The 18,210-nt window shown below is 33.0% G+C and overlaps 1 protein-coding gene across 2 annotated transcripts in view; it reads right to left on the bottom strand.

Annotated features, from left to right (window-relative positions):
• LOC124372836 (cathepsin B-like) overlaps positions 1-18,210 on the bottom strand; it is a 34,925-nt gene that overhangs the window by 2,309 nt on the left and 14,406 nt on the right. For both annotated transcript variants that reach the window (XM_046831241.1, XM_046831240.1), the window contains exons 3-4: positions 12,954-13,169; positions 10,635-10,835 (exon numbers count right to left, since the gene is read on the bottom strand). In XM_046831241.1, coding sequence (XP_046687197.1) covers positions 10,635-10,835; positions 12,954-13,169 — 417 coding nt within the window. The remainder of the gene's footprint in view (positions 1-10,634; positions 10,836-12,953; positions 13,170-18,210) is intronic.

The following is an 18,210-nucleotide window of genomic DNA, read 5'->3' as shown; positions in this document are numbered from 1 at the left end:
ATACAAGAAGGTAGCTAAATATTTTAAAAACTGCGCCATTTTATAAGCTTTCCAACCATACACTACACTATTGAGGTTTAGATCTGCATATGTTCGTTTCAGTGTTTTTAAATCTCCAAAACACGGGGTGCAGAAAAAACTGATAAAAGGCAATTTACAAAACAAAAAAAGGGGTAATCTAAACATACAAAGTAGTAGTAATATAATATTGTCATAATAATCTATTTTGATTATCAAAAACTAATTTTCTATTCATTCCATGGCCATAAATCGTTATCTAACTATAAAAAAAAAACACTGGTATTTTGAATTATTCTTATCTATTAGATAATGATAAAATAAAATGGATTATTCCTGTTTTCTTCTTCATGTTATTTTTTATCTTCTGATCAAGCAAATACCTGCTTAGATAAAATATTGTGGTCAGTCGGTTTCTTCTTTGTCAGTGATGTCTTTCTCAAATCGTGAATACGCTGACATGCACTTCATCTTACAGGATGTGCGACGGTAATGCGCGAGCGGCACAGAGGGAGTACAGGGCTCGCTATCCTGACCGTGTTACTCCTAGTTCACAGGTGTTCTCCAGACTCCACCAGCGCTTAACAGAAACAGGATCTTTCCATAAGTTTGAAAAGAGAGGTCCTAATATTGATGTTTATGCAGATGAAGATATTTTAGCGAGGGTTGAGGATGATCCCAAACTAATACTAGACAGCTAGCTACATCTACTGGGCCTTTTCTCGTTGGAAAAGTTTCTAATGTTTTTGAAGTCTAATACGTTTTCACCCGTACCATTTCACCCTGATTCCAATCACTTGAACCAAATGACTTTTGAATCGAGAAGAACGTTCTGTCGATGGCTCCTAACAAAGACATTTGAAGAGTATCACTTTTTTCAAAAAAAAAAAATTGTGGACAGATGAAGCCAGTTTTTACAAGTGAGGGGTGTTTTTTCAACTCCCATAACATGCATGTTTTGGGCTACAGAAAATCCTAGAGCTATGAGAGAATCAATCTTTTCAGCTTCGGTTCACAATGAATGTGTGGGGCGGGAGTAGTTGGTGATATTTTCTTGGGACCCTATGTCATTGATGGAAGTTTAACAAGAGAAAAGTATCTTGACTTTTTACAACATAACTTCTAGATGACAACAAAGAGAAGAGTTAATTTTTCAACAAGACGGCACACCTCCTCACTTTTCCAACAATGTAAGGCAGTGGTTGAATGAAAACTATCCAACTTGGATTGGGCGAGGAGGGACTGTTGCTTGGCCACCCAGATCTCCGATCTCAACCCCATGGACTTTTTATGTTTTGGGGGGTATATGAAGAGCCTGGTGTACAAGACAGTCCGTTCCCAACGAAGTGGATCTGCACGACCATATATTTGACGCTGCAAACAAAGTGAGGGATGAGTTGTCTCACAAGGTTACTGTGCATGCCATTCGGAAAAGAGCAAGAGCCTGTGCTCGGGAAAATGGAGGGCAATTTGAACATAAAATAAAGTAGAGAGTGTTCTCAAAATCGATATGATTGTAATCATACTGTATTTTTCACTGCTTGCTTGTCTTTTATAATGAATAAATACAATGTGTGTATACTTAGTTTTTTTAACCATTTATTAAATTTTTTGTAATACCCTAAGCCCATTTTGGTAAATGTTCATGGCATAATCAAGTATTTTTTAAAAACATTTGGCCCAATCCAATTAAAAGCGAACTATTAGATTTTTTTAATCATGTGCAAATTATAATAACAATTGTATAAATACAAAATAATTCATGCTTAAAATTTTTTTGTTTTTTTTCTTTATATTAACATGTTAAAGAATTTAAAAAAATTTTGTTAAGATTTTTAAACAAATAGTAAGCATGTATTCAGTGAAACTTTTGTTTTAGTTATATAGTTTTGAACAGTTTTTAAGTTCCCTGTGTTTTCTTGTATTCAAACCACTGAAACAAACATATTCAGATTCAAACTTCAATAGTGTAGTGTATGGTTGGAAAGCTTATAAAATGGCGCAGTTTTTTTAAAATATTTAGCTACCTTCTTGTATACAGGGTGTAGAAAAATACAATAGACCAATGTTTTTTTATTTTTAACAGATACTTAAATTTTAAACTTTGGAACTATTAACAATGGAGTTTTTATTATTGATCCTTTAATATTTTCACTTATTCTTATTCAAAATTTTAATGTAGAATACGAAAATTACATCATTTACTCAAATCCATTTATAGGTAGTTGAGAAATTGTTGTAATATGTTTAAAAAACATGGTTATTTTAGAAAAAAATTACAAACGATTCTTTTTGAAGCCAATTTTTTTTTGACTTGGAACCTCTTACATGCATCATTACACTTCATTTACTTTGTAATTTCACCCAAAAATTTTTGTAACACTGATGACCAGCCACCCTGTATAACATAAAAGTTCCAACTATGATATTAAATTAGTTTTAGAATAATGGAAACTACGGTATTTCAGTATTGTGTAAATGCTACACGAGGCTCTAGACTCGATTTCGTGTAAAATATTATAAATAAGCATGGATTGTATATTTATTATTATTGTATATTGTATATAAGAATAGCTTGGATACCTATTATTTTTATTTTCATACATTCACAAGCAAGCAAGAAAACTTTCTAAGGCCTACATAGTACATAAGTATTGAATGTAACTAATAATAAACATGAATATTCCAATATACATTGTTATATTTTGTGCAACTACCTTTTAAAATCAAAGATTCCATCTTGACGTGACTCCTAAAATAAAATATATAGAAGTTGCCAGAAGATAAAATATCTAATTTCCAAAGACCTCGCTAAATACAGTACAGCCTCAATTTTTAATATTACACAGGTTCTGAAGTGATCCAGATAAATGAAAATCTGGCTGAACTGGAAATAAATCACAATAGATAACAGAAAATGAAGAAATTATTTGTTACAAATAAAGAGAGTCACTTTCATGATTGTTTAACTAAGATTAGTTACAGAAAATAAATAAAATGCTGTTTACTGTTTCATAAAATACTCATTCTCTTTTGATTAACTATTGTTCATTGAGTTTGAACTGTGATGAGACAGGTAAGTTTTACCCTATTGATGACGAGTAGTTTCAGTAGAAATTCTACTCACTATGAGAGGAACTGCAATTTATACTTTGGTTCATACATTCGGTAGGGTAAAACTATTGTTGTGAATCCCACATAGTGAGCCCCAACATCCCGTGAGCAGAGGCTGAAAATAATGTTTTTATGCTGTGAAGGACCATCACAGGAGCCATAAGTGGACTGTTAGATCAAATGTGATCTTATTCATTGTAACAGATCAATATAGTTTAAATTTAAATTTCAAATAGTTCGTGGCAAGATTGTTAAACGGAAGTTGTTGTTTAAAGCAACTAATTATTACTTGTAAGACTAAAAAATAATTAATAAAGAAAAAGATAAGTCAACTTTATATTGGAATCAATTCGAGTTATTTAATTGTGATAATCACTAAAGAAATTTAAAATCTATTGACGATATTAATGAACATTAAGGTAAAACTTATTAATATGGACTGGAGGCTTCCGGTGTGTTGACCGGCAGCTGTAGCGGGTTGTCTTCCTGCTTCTTACCTGGTCGGTTAAAGAGAAAAGACATGTATTGGGGGTCCTCATGCTAGAGAGCACATATTTTTATAAAATTTAATTATGATTAAATTTATGAAGTGCTAATTGGAAACCATATAATACAGTGTGATTAAAATTTGAATATACTTGATTTTAATCATTACGTTGTGAAAGAACAAGGGTTACACGGATAATCAGAGTCACATGTTCAAGTAAATTAAATTGGTCAATGGATTACGTTGAAATACATCAAATAAATTTATATAAGTGAAATACACAGAAATTTATTATCCTAGAAATCATCTAAGTAGTGAGTACCATATTGTTATTGACTGAGCTAGACCTTCATTGCAATCACTTCACAATCAAGTTATCTGCTCATCACGTATAAAATTGTACACAAAATCCACACAATTATATGCAGTCAACATAAACTATTAACTAAATTCAATGACATTAGATTTTCAACATATACAGTGACCACTTTACCAGTTAACATAACCTCATTTTGAATACCCGGAACTACATCACAAGACAACTTGAGGCAAATAATCAACATAATTCTACAGCTTCATCTTAACCTATATCGGACATCCCTCTAATTATCACCACATTAGGATCAACCATATTTGGAACCACGACATATGGCAAACAACGCATGGGGCAGTTTACAACAATTATTAACCACACCCAGATGCTGGACTTCCTCGTCGTATGTAGCTTGGTGGACCCTTCAGGAAGTATTATGTCACATTCTACATTGACAATAAATGTCCCAATAAATGTCTTACATTTGTGTTTATTCTTTAAAAATGGACTTGTCCAATCAGTAAAACCCCACCACAAAACCCTAATCATTAGCTGCATTGAAATTTAATTTTCTCAATTGCCTCAAGAATCTTTCAGCACTTAACTATGCTCAAATCATGAAAAAAGCATATTGTTTAATACAATACATTGTTTATCCTTCCTTTAAGTTATGGCAGGTTATCAGCTTTTATCATGTCAAAGAATCAACCTTTTATATAAAAATTATGTATTTTGAAGAGTTTTGAATAATATTTTATTACCAATTTATTAATTAATAGTAGTTATAGCATATTTTATATACAGGATGTCCCGTAACTCTTTCAAATCTCGTACCTTTCAATGCAGATTTCACCTTAGGGAAAAGATAAAAGTCACATGGTGCTAGGTCTGGCGAGTAAGGTGGATGTTCCAACACTGGGATGCTGTACTTGGTCAGAAACCGCTTGACAGATAACGCGGAATGAGCTGGCGCATTGTCTTGGTGCAAAATCCATGATTTGTCCTTCCACATTTCGGTTCGTTTTTTTTCTTACTCTTTCACGTAGTTTATTAAGTACCTCAAGATAGTAATGTTGATTAATTGTTTGACCTTCAGGAACCCAGTGAAGGTACACAATCCCACAAATGTTGAAAAAAACAATCATCATTGCTTTTAAATTTTGACTTGCTCATTCTTGCTTTTTTGGCTCTCGGTGAAGTTGAGGTCTTCCAATGCATGGATTGGCGCTTCGTTTCCGGATCATAAGTAAAAAACCAAAATTCATCACATGTTATTATTCTTTCCAATAAATTTGGGTCATTTTCAATGGCATTCAAAGTGTCAGTACAAACATTTTTACGAGCTGCTTGTTGATCAATCGTAAGAATTTTTGGTACCATTTTTGCACACACTTTTCGCATGTTCAAATTGTCATGTAAAATTTGCTGTACATATTCTTTATCAATGCCTACAGATTCAGCAACTGCACGAATGCTTAATCGTCGGTCAGACCAAATCAAATTATCAACTTTTTCGACATTGTCTTCCGTTTTTGATGTTGAAGGACGACCTGGCCGCGAATCATCTTCCACGTCTTGTCGACCATCTTGAAAACGCTTAAAACCATTCAAAAACACGAGTCCGTGATAAACATTCACTGACATACACTTTTTTTAGTAAATTATAGGTTTCGGTAGCGGTTTTTCCAAGTTTAACGTGAAATTTAATAACAATTCGTTGCTCTATTATTACGCTAACCATTTTTTCCGGCAAAACAAAATAACAACACTTACATAAATGAAGGTTATGACACAACGATGTTGTTTACAGAAACGAGACTAACTGCATTCTGAAGAGGAAGTCTCAAACTACACAGCTGTTGGTCATTGTTGGTTGGCGCATGCGCACTCGTTCCACTGCAGCGTCAGTCCCGTTATTTAATAGCCATACCTCATATATACAGCCCTCTTAACCGGCCATTACAGGACTGAACCCCCGGCCGGAAAGCGGTTTGGCCGGTTAATCTGACGAACATAACCTTAATTGGTATACTGTATACGTACCCTACGTAATACTGTACAAGTAAAAAAACAAATATGTATTTAATTCAAAATGTTATTTTACTGAAAACCTAATTACTTTTAATATTTTAAAAGATCAGTGGCATATAGAATACATAATAACAATAGAGTAATATTGCATTACATTGTATAAGAAAAATATAAAAGTAAAACTTACATTTTGTTTCTGAAGTATGGTAATTTTAGACACAGAAACAGAACAGTACATTAAATATCCGGTAAATACTAAAAGAAATCTGTTATTTTCTTTTGTGTTTTCTTCTCCATCGTCTTTATGAAAGCATAGTCTCTCCACTTTTTAATGAACATCACGTCTACAGCTGTCAACAGGTCTTGCTGCTCAATATACATTGCGGCCAACTGAAGTGCTTTTTTCCCCTCTTCATTACTGATTTTTCTGCTTGATCATTTTCGTCTGAGTTCTCTGGAATACCTTGTTCACTTGCCTCCTCAACGACTTTTTCTACGATTTGATCGTCACTAAAAAAATCTTTTTCAAAGTCGTCGTCACCTGTCACCCATTCATTTACATTTTTATCTTCAAGATAATCATCACTAGTACTCAATTTTCTTAAGTCTTTAAGTAGAGCTGTATTGTTTTCTTCAATTATTAAAATGGGCTGTTCATTTTCATCTTCAGCTGGGTTAGCAACGACATTTTCTGTGTCTGGCCAGGCTTTTCGCAAAGATTTAATGAACGTTGTGCTAGGCATTTCTTCATGCACCTTTACGACCATGTGGATAAATAACATCCTTAATATTTCAGTGCTTAACAGCTGATATAAGTTTCATTCCCGAGTCCACCTTCCCCAAAATTTTTGAAAGTAGTTTGCGCCGATAACATTCTTTAAGCATTCTATGACTCCTTGATCCATAGGTTGAATGAGACTTGTGACGTTCGCTGGAAGGAAAACCAATTTTATACCAAGTTCACATTCAAGATCGGGGGGTGTGTGCCAGAATTGTCTAAGGTTAGAATGGCCTTTTCAGGTCACTTAAATATGTTCCTTTAAATATTTTTTTACTTTTGGAACAAACTCGTTCACGAACCAGTCTTTAAAGATGTTGGCATCCATCCATGCTGCCTTCTGGGCACGATAAAACACAGGAAGCGATGAAACATTTACATTTTTAAACGCTAGTGGTTTCTGGGATTTCGCAATGACCAAAAGTGGGAGCTTGTGTGATCCTACAGCATTTGTGCATAAGGCGAGTGTAACCCGTTCTTTGTTAAGTTTAAATCCAGGAGCTGAACTTTCATTCCCAACAGAGAATGTTTTTTGTGGTAGACGTTTAAAGTTCAGACCATTATCGTCAACGTTGTAAACCTGTTCTGGTGAAAGATTTTCTTTGTCAATTATCTTTCCTAGTTTGATTACAAACTCGTTTGCTGCAACGATGTCTGCGGACATTTTTTCCCCATAAATGTTTACAAAATTTACTCCATGTCGCTTCTTCCATCTTCCTAACCATCCATCACTGGCTGAAAACTCTGCATTATTTTGTTTTTCTAGTTTCGAATGAAAAAACATAGCCTTTTATTGTAAAAGTGGTCCAGTTATAGGAGTTCCTCTTTGCCGCTCCTGCATAAACCAAAGCCATAACGCGTCGTCAACCATCTCATGTTTTGGTTTTTTAATGTTCATCGATTTGTTTCGACACTAGTGCACTAGTTGCAATTACATCGCCAATCATTGATAGTGCTTTTCCCGATGTTAAGTTCGTCACAAATCTTTTCACTGATTCGCCTTTCGACAATTCACTGGATGCATCGAGCTTTTCTTTTACAGTTGAAAAATTAATTTGTATATTTTTGACTCGGTTTCATACATCCTGAAAAATATTCCAGCTCTCACTTTTGGCAGCAACATACACAGCTACAATACCAGAAATAAAAACAACATTGCAATAGAACACTGTAGGTTAAGCAAAACACAGCAGAGTCACATTGTAACTTCTCAAAAGATTTATAACAAATTAAGAAATGTAGTTGATAAGTATCCAACAAACATTTTCAGAGCTAAATTGTATACTTGGTTACTGAGGAATCCTATTTATGATCTGACTGAGTTTTTTTAGTATTCATGAAGTGAATATCTAGTTTTTCCATTTCTTCCTGTTTATTCTTATTTCTTTCTTCTTATTTACTATACTTTGTTTTATGTTTTGTAAAAAAAAACAGTGTTTTGTATAACATTGTAATGTTTTAATTGTATAATATTTTAATGTTTTTAATTGTATAATATTTTAATGTTTTTAACTTCCTAGATTTATTTACAAATTTACAGTCCATTTTAAATAGCTTGTAATAGGGATTGATTAGGATGTTGTTTATTACCTAAGTTTATTCCGTTGTATCATTTATGAAATTGTATTATTTATTATGTAGGTATGAAGATAGGTGGAAGAGAGACATTCTTGGCAACTTTTGTTAAATATGTTTAAATGTTAGATTAATAATATTGCCTCCAGACTATACCACTTAGGTGTATATTTGACTTTGCTGATGCATTTTTGTAAGATGGCAATAAACATATATTTATTTATTTATTATTTATTAAACATTTCTTTTACGTTTGTCGTCTATTTTTCTATTCATCTATTTAATGATTATATACTAAAAGTATATAATCATTCAAAGTATTAGTTCATTTCATAAAAACTGCACACCTAAAAACACTACAACACAACACTAAACTGCACAACTTAAAACTGTCAACTAACTGTATGTATCACATTTGGAACCACCTGCTCATCAGAACATGCATTGTCTAAACAAACCGTCCCAAAACAACCGTTCGAGTTGTGACCTGTCCGATAACTCATCATTTGCTTTGTGGCCAGTTGACCCGAGGCCGGTTAAGAGGGTGTCTACTGTGTATATATATTGCACTTATTGAAATAAAAAACAAAGATAAAAAGCTTCTATATTCGTGGAATTCTATACCCACATCTTCATGAAGCAAAATAAGAATATCAAAAGACCAAGAACACAACAAATAAGAAGAAAATAACCACAAATGTAAATACGCAACTGAAACATTCAAAGACCCAGCTTTTATATCATTAATGACAATGTACTTTCCATTCTAATTGTACATAACAATCTAAAACATATATCCAAATACCTATGTCGCTCTAAGAATAATTGCCACAATTCCGGTCACAGTAGCATCAGCAGAAAGAAGTTTAAATTAAAATTCATCAAGACCTATCTTAGAAACACAGTGACCCAGGACCGTTTTATCATCTCTGGCTCTGCTTTCCATACAAAATTATCCAATATATATTCTAAAGATGTAATTGAAAAGTTTTAACACATTTCAAAATGTTTAGAACAAAGAATAAAATGTTCTGTTTTTGCTATTAGAATAAATTAACTCTAGAAACGGAATTATGTTGCTAATTTGAAACTTGCAAACTTTTTGTGCATTTTGCCTGCTTTATTAATCTCAATCAAATATTACCTTAAATTGGCTTGGACTTCTGTAATTTTTATTGTGGGCCTCTATGTGTGAACATATTTTTCTCCTTTTAGTAAGTTACTAAATAATAATTCCTGATTTATTTGCAATATATATATATATATAAGTAGAATAAGAATATGTTTGTATGTTCAGTTCATTGTTAAAACAAACTACATTAATTACAACTTTTAAAATCATTTAAATTTATTGTTGTTATTAGGTTATATTAATTTATATACACACATAAATTTGGAGTTGCCTACCCTTACATAGTTTTGAATTTTTTTTGTTACTTCGCTACTTCATCGAATAATAAATCTAATTTTTACTTTACAGTAGCTATTTTTACTTGTCATTCTATTTAATTTTGTTTGGAAACCATGTAATTTTTCTTTTTAGTTATAATTTTAATTGTTTTTTGTTTTATACTAGTTTTGTACAATAAAATCTATAGTTCTGTACTAAAAATTTCTTGTTGCTATTTTTGTTCTGTCGCTTAAATTATTTGGTGAAAGAAATTACCACTTTGGTGTTTTTATGTATAGCTTAAAACGTAAGATTAAATAAAATTAGCAGGTAGTTTTTTTAGTAAATCTAACATAATGTAACATAAATGTAGGTGCCTTTTGCCTATTGGTTACACTTTACAGTTTTGACCTGGCATATTTTATGATAAACTATGTCAACTTTTTGCTTTTAGGTTTAGCTAACCATTTTCAGCACGTTAAACATAAAAATATACACTGAAAACGCATTATTTTGTGAACAAATTTCAGATAAACCGTACTACCTATAGTCCCAACTAATCAAATTTTTGGGCTGCTAATTTAGTACATTAAAAACTACTATAATAGTACACAAATAAGGTCAGTTTTATAAGTTGGCAAACACAGCTAACTAGTTGAAAAACCTCAAAAAAGCATTATTAGGGCTATTTTTTCAAAATATCCTAGGAGAGAACTCCAAGACCCCCCAGTCACCTGGGGGTTATCCATACCTCCCAAACCCCCTGGTAAATAGGATCCCACTAAAGCCAATTGCCCAGGGTTTCGTAAAGCCTGGATCCTCCACTGACTTGATAATTATAAATTTGGTTGATGTAAATGATTGGCTTCAGACCGACATAGCATCAGTAAGATATAAATTGTGTTGTATAATAGAAGACAATATTCACCTGGTTCGATCCATAGTTGCCTCCGCTGACAATGCCACTGTGTACCCAGTAGCGCCAGGCTGCCCCAGGGAAGCCACCATTACAGCCGAACCCACAAGTGTGACAACATGACACCAGGTCTTCCGCAGAGTAGTGAACAGCCCCTGTACTGGTGTTATGGATGCACTGTCGATCCGACATTGACTCTACGGCCCCAAATGCCTGAACACATGCAATCCATAAAGTGAGTCTTACTGTATCAAGATGTAATGTCTAGTGAGATATTGCTACATAACCCTGTGGAGATTACCTACCACATTTCAGCACTAATGGCACGATACACTGTCAATTAATCATTTTATTGGGCCATTTAACAATATTACATGCATTAGGCCAGGTTATTTGCCATTAAATACAATGTCAAGCAAAGTAGGCTACTTAAAGATAAGTAACTAGATGTCCAAGAAGGTTGTATATTTTAGAGTTAAAACTAAATTACAATTAATAAATATTAAAATCAACAGTTAACATTAAAATTAAAAAATTAAATTCAAATCAACAAGATGAAACCAAGCAGGCACTATTTCAATATATTCAATAGATTATTGTTCTCAAAATATTCACTTATCACATTGTACATAGGATTTTCTAATAACCAAGACTTAAGTTGTTTAAAATGCTGCTTGTGGTAACTCTTTGATTGAAACGGGTAGCCTATTAAAAGGTTTTATATCAGTAAAAGGAAAACTATTTTGTGTCTTGCTTAATCTACAGTAAGGTATGTCCAGCAATGCCTTATTCTGACATTGTAAGTATTTCTGATCTCTGATTGGGTACTTGAGGTGTTTTTCTCTAATGTCACATAAGCATACAAAAATGTACAGGTTAATAACCGTTATAATCTAGTAAATAGGGGTCTACAACGTTCATACAAAGTAGTATTGGTTAATATTCTTACTGCTTTTTTTCTGTAACAATAGTATTTTATGAAGGTGACTTGAGTGTCTCCAAAGCTTGATACCGTAAGAAACGTGACTATTAAAAAAAGCATTGTACGCTATCATGAGAGCACTCAACTATAACTAAGTTTATGTAACAGAAACAGAGTTCTAGATAGCAACTATGTTATTTTAAATTCTCAATACACTCAAACCAATTTAATTTAGTACCTAGGATAAAGCCTAATTTTACACCCTGAGCACAAAGTTGGTCCAATGATAAACTAAAAAGAAGGTCTTGAGTTTTGTTAACATTTAATGCCTTTATTGGTTTAAAAACACTCAGCAGCTTTCTTAAAACTAATCTCTATTAAATTCTGGCTGAAATTATATCTTGCTGGGTCGCTACCAACATTGTGTCATCTACAAATAGAATAGTCTGGATAGATACTAGAGAAGGTAGGTCATTTATGAGAACAAAGAACATCAGGGGATCCAAACCCCAACCCTGCCACATCTAACAGGAAGAGGATCAGAGGTCAATTCCCACTTGTTGATGACCACTTATATATGATGAGATCATCCTTTGAGCAATGCCCCTCACTCCATACACTTCGTTTCTCCAAAAGAGCATCAAAGGGTACACAGTCAAATGCACGTGATAGGTCGCACATTTTGACCACCTTAGAGCACTCATCCTCAAAGGAGGCCAAGACAACTAAAATTAACTGTTACACAGCATCACTAGTGCTTAATGTGTGTATAAAACCAAATTATGCAGGAGTAAAAAGTCCAATAATTTTGTAATTGCTAAAACATGAAATTATTAAAAGGTAAAACAATACATACAAAAATTAACACGTTCATGATGACAGCTGATTTTCAGACTTTTTTTTTATTTGCCGTTGAATTTTCCTTTAATAATCACAAAACCCATAATTGTTTTTTTTATATTAAACTTCTAAGTATTTAGGCTTCAAAGTTTGCATACAAAAAATTATTTCGATGTTTTTCAATGATTATCCAAAAAATTAATTTATCATATCAAGCAATCGTACACCAGATGAGATCTGCAATAGTCTGAGGTATTCATTTAAGCACAGGTTCAAACTGAATAAACCATCAAGGCAGGCCAAAAACAAAAACACAATAAAGAAATGCATAGCAACGTGTACCCCATCGGACGCACGACACGCTTTATGAAAGCCCGGTGTGTACCCAATCAGCGTACACGACGGCAGTTGTGAAAGATAACGTATACCTGGTGGGGTGCACGTCGTCGTGAACATGTTAATTAATTATCAAGAGTTTGAACTATAAATCAGTAAAAGTAATATTTAACCTTCCAATTTCAGAGCAAACTACAATGTAAAATAAATTTCTTTACAAGTAAAGTACTAACCCAACAAGATCCACAGGAACCCTGATCCCGGATCTCCCGGATGGTGGGACAATGGGGCCACTGCAGCCGAGAATCAAAGTTTTCCGGAAGCTGTTCTGTTCCGAGCAGGTGCATTTTTTTCTCTAGTCGGTTCTCAGGTTTCTTGGAATCTGGATGGACTCCTAACAGGCCTCTTATGAAGTCAAATGATGTATCTTTAGGAAAATTCCTTCCAGCCTTCAAATAAAATCAGAGGGTTTAGTCACTGGCTCTCAAATGTTACACAGTGTAAACTATATATTTGTATTATTGATCAGTCAGTGCTAACTTATAGTAGTAGGGGAGCCCAAGCAGGGATTTTTCGCGTTACTAGAACGCATCAGAAAATTATATGGGGAGAAATGTCGTACCCTGTAATGTACCCCTAGCACATATGAACCTTTTAATATAGGGGTCTGCGTTGAGGGCAGACTGTCAGACTAGTAAAAAAATCGATCCTCAGAAAAACCCGTGCGCGTCAAATAAATACAAGGTAAGTTAAGTACATGTAGAACAGTGTAGATTTCAATAATCTGATGATTTAAGCGTGGTATAAGGAAATAGGCAAGTCACAAAGGTGTAAAAAAATACGTTACCTCGAAATACTCAAGCGCGATTGAACTTTTTTTTTTTTATTTTGAAGGAAATCTTTTAAGGATTACAGAAAAAAATATAATCTGACAATTTTCATGGGGTGAGGTAGCTAAAACCATAAATAAAGGGTGGAGCGTACAGCTGCTGAGAACTGTATATTTCCCACTCCGCACCTCTCTTTCCTTCTCACTCTTTCTCTGTCTTTCACTCTCTCGCACCATCCGCACACTACCATCTGCCGCCATAATACCATCTCAGCTGATCACAATAACGTGTTTTTGTAGAAGAACAATGTTTTTATTTATTTGTTTGATTGTTTAAAACCCTCTCCTGCTCGTATTGTTACCAGGTGCTCACGGTGCTTCTAACCTCAATTAATTCGCTCTGCCGGTCGCGCTCGGTCAAAATACGCGGCACCTCAACTTACACACGTTCTGTCATTGTAATTAATTATAATTATATATATTAATTGTTTTACTATATATTGGTTCAATGAAGTTGATTGTACGAGACCAGGGAGGGGACACACGGACAGCTAGGCGCCGGTGGTGCGGGGTTGTTTGTTGAGCAGTTACTTGGTGAAGGTCATTGTCTGGCTCGCCGTCACTGCCACTGTGATCACTCCGAACTACATTCTCAATGCCACCAAATATTTCACAAGGCTCTGGTACATCACTACACTCACTTGAATCGTCGCAATCACTACTAATAACGAGATCGATTTTACTGTCACGAAGTGTGTACGACTACAACCCGCCATTGTTTTCCGCACAACTAATACAAATAACAAAATAATGGAATAAATCTACTGTAAAAGTAAAGTGAATGGTCTCCTGATAGCAAAGAACCCGTAGTAGTACAGCATATCGCTACTTGAGAGCAGCACTTATCGGCTCGAGTAGATAAAGCAGTGCGTGCCGATCTGTGCCGTTTAAGCTGCAGTGGCTATGTGGTGGCCGTGCCGATTCATGCCTTGCGAGCGGGAGAGGGTTAATTTACTTGTACATCAATAAATAATAAAAAAAAACACAACAAACATTTTTTTTCAAATGGTCAGATGAACAATATTCCTCCACATTATTGTCAGATTATCATTTAGAACGGTCAGGACATCAAACTGAACCACCTGTATAAATATCTGACGTGCTCGAGTATTTCAAGACCGCATTTTTTTTTTACATTTTCACAAATCTGTCATGACTTTCGATCACGTCCAAATCGTCAGTCATTTAAATAGGATACTTTTTTGAGTTTACTTCACATTCCCTCTGAATATCTGACACGCTCGAATAACTTTTCTTTCTATCCCTTTTTATGGCCACCGTCCACTAATTACTCGTCAGATTAATATTGCTCAGTTATCAGAAAGACATAGCGCGTATACATTATGAATGTCACGCGCACAAGTATTTCCATGTGAATTTTTTTTACATTTTTGAAAATTTGTCCATGCTTTCCTCCACACTGAAATAAAAAACTGAACATAAACCTTTTTTTGTTTTAAGACTTAATCTTCACAATCCTATAGGCCCCCATGACGCTTTAGTAACTGCAAATTTAGCATCCTGGGCTCCCCTAATAGGTACCTTTTCATTCCAAATCAAACAGTAAATGTGTAGGATAATGTAAATGAATATAAGGTTCATAACTTCTTCTTAACCATATTTGTACATCTCCATTGGCTATGAGCTTATGTAAGTATCTAAAAAATTGAAGATAGTGGTAGTAGAAAGTAAACCTATGCAATTGGACTTTGATAACTTGGATCTTACAAGATGAACAGCCAGTTATCTTGGCTGGTATAATCATAACTTGTTAACTGTTTAGAAGCTTTAGTAGTTTGTCTAGTTTACCTAGCTATTTATTACTCTATTGTAATATATACAGTGACACACTAATGTTTGTTTCCCATTATTGATACGGTATCTATTTTAACACTGAAGGAGACTAACTCATTTTATTTGATTCAGTAATTAAATTAAACTATTTACTCCTACTGATTCTTAATGCAATCAATAGGAAAAAAGGTAAATCAAGATTTCTCGCATTTGAAGCACAGACTGAAATAAACAATGACTAATGAACCCCTATCATATTGTTACAATGTTAGAGACATTGTTATTTTGTATTCCAAAATTTGAAATCTGTTTATATCTCCAGAAGTTACTGTATTTTAATTTTATTGAATAAAAATGTCTAATTTTTGAACATATTGAGTAATATTTAGTAGATGTATATTATATATATATATATATATATATATATATATATATATATATATATATATATATCATAACCTTATCTCATGTTTACTAAATAAAAATCATTTTTGGTGAACCATGTTAATAGTTATACTATTTCATGAATAACAATCAAAAGACCACTATTAGTTATGGCCTAAAACACACAGGATTAAGCAAAAAACAAATGCAGTATGTGGTCCCAATAATAACATAAACAAATCATTCTACTTTATGTTTGTACTGATTGTTATTCATATTATATGTTATATTCTGTATGTTAAGGGTAATTTTGTAATATCTTCTTGGTATTTATAGTTATATTGTTTATAAATTACTTGTATAAACTATTGTAAAATAGAATAACATAATAACCTAACTCACACATTGTAATATTTATAACAGAAAACTAACCTTTAACTTTATTTTCTGAGGAACACATTTCCTACCAATCCAAGAAAAAATTTATGTCTCAATAAGTCCACCTACCCTAGTAAAAATTAAATAACGAGAATATATTTCAATTTTTATGGGGCCTCTTTGTAGTAAACGGTTAAGGAAAAGTTGTCTAAATCATTCGTAAGTTTTTAATTCTCCCGGATATTAAGCCCCTGATCACTCAGTTGAAGGTCTGCAGCCTTACCCCTATCTTAAAGGTTTCCCAAATATTATTTTTTTTTAAATGAAACAACAAATATATTTCATAATGCTATTTCACTTTTTTCCATGTAAATACCTACAACTGACATATGACACTATGGGATATTATTTAGCATGGTCTCATGACTGAGGTAGTAAAAATAACATCTATTAATATTAAACCTCCATATTTTGTAAATATAACAATTTTTAATTATTGTAAAATTTATCTTGTACATGAATGCAGAAACTAATTTTATATTCATACATTTCAAAAGTTTACAATTTGTACAACTCAAAGTTTTGTAAATCAGATCACTCCATTATGACATTTTTCTATTTTTTACATTTTTTAATACATAATTATTTAGTTAAAAATTTTAACAGAAATAATGAAATTTCCATATTATATTTGATAGACACTTGAAATTAAATATTCAAAATATTAGTAGTGTTAAGTTATTAACACCTTCACTGTGACACAAGTCAAGTACCGACTTTAGGACAGTCGGGGTAGCCATGAGGTGCGTCCACCGAAGTAAGCGTGTTAATCTACATACGTGTGTTTCAAAAGGATATCAAACATTATCATTTTTGAGTTAAAAAAATATATTTTACATGGATTTAAAAAAATACCTAGCAAATAGTCAAACAGACCTGCAAGGTTTGCATAGCATATAGAGGATCAATGTGATAAAAGTTGAAAAGTAATAAATTGTAACTTAATTTATTTTAATTAAAGCTATACGAATTTAGCCAAACCAAAACAATAAGCTACATAGCTACAGGTTTATCCAATAATATTGTTATGACATAGAAACATGCACAGAAACCTAATAAAGACAATGCAGTTTCCAACATAACAATTTTATTGCTTCTTGAATGACTTAGTCAATGACTCATTGCTCTATATATATATATATATATATATATATATATATATATATATATATATAACAACACATAACAAATAACTTATAATTGTGCACCTGATGAGACAATGCGAATACCTCTTCACCTAAATCACACTACATTTTTTAGTCCATGTGTGTCTCTGAGATGGAAACAATGCAGAGTTCATTTTTAGCTTCTCCATCACCGACTTTTTTCGATCTCTTCAAATGAACATGACTCCAGATACTAGGAGTCAAGTCTGTGACTGTGTCAGATTTCAGATACTTTACTAAGGGGTGAACTGGAGCTAAGTTCAACATTCAAATCGAATCAACCCTTCTCGCTATAGCTACATTATGTGTAAACAAAGGAATTACGAATAGTAAGGTTTTATTATGAAGCATTTAAAGACATTCTAGTGAGGCATTTCAATACAGTATCATCAATAAGTTGACTTGTTGCAAATAGTGTTACACAAGATGGTACCAAAAGGTCAGGAGCAAAGGGTACTTGATATTACTTGATGACTTGTTTACTGTGCTGGGGTTGTGGTGATAAGCTAGTAAACTAGAGATAACAACAGAGTATATTACTTTCCAACAGAGAACCTAACAAAGAAATTTTTCTAGAAAATAATTTAACTTTTGTTCTTGGTAACATAATTTCTTTAGAAACAGTTATAGTGTTGAACACAGCATTAACTTAGAAGGTCTCATTTATTTATTCATTCAAAAAGAATTATAAAATAGCACAATTATACAAAAATACTATAAAAACCTCTACAGGTTTATCTATATTCAATAATTACGTTGAACTATTTATTTAATTTTATTGGTTTAGTTGATCCTCCTTTCCTGTTCCAGTTGTATTAG

The sequence above is a fragment of the Homalodisca vitripennis genome, unplaced genomic scaffold (assembly GCF_021130785.1).
Source record: "Homalodisca vitripennis isolate AUS2020 unplaced genomic scaffold, UT_GWSS_2.1 ScUCBcl_4150;HRSCAF=10156, whole genome shotgun sequence".
Taxonomy (NCBI): Eukaryota; Metazoa; Arthropoda; class Insecta; order Hemiptera; family Cicadellidae; genus Homalodisca; species Homalodisca vitripennis.
The sequence above is the reverse complement of the archived record's forward strand: the minus strand, read 5'-3'. Positions and strand labels throughout refer to the sequence as shown.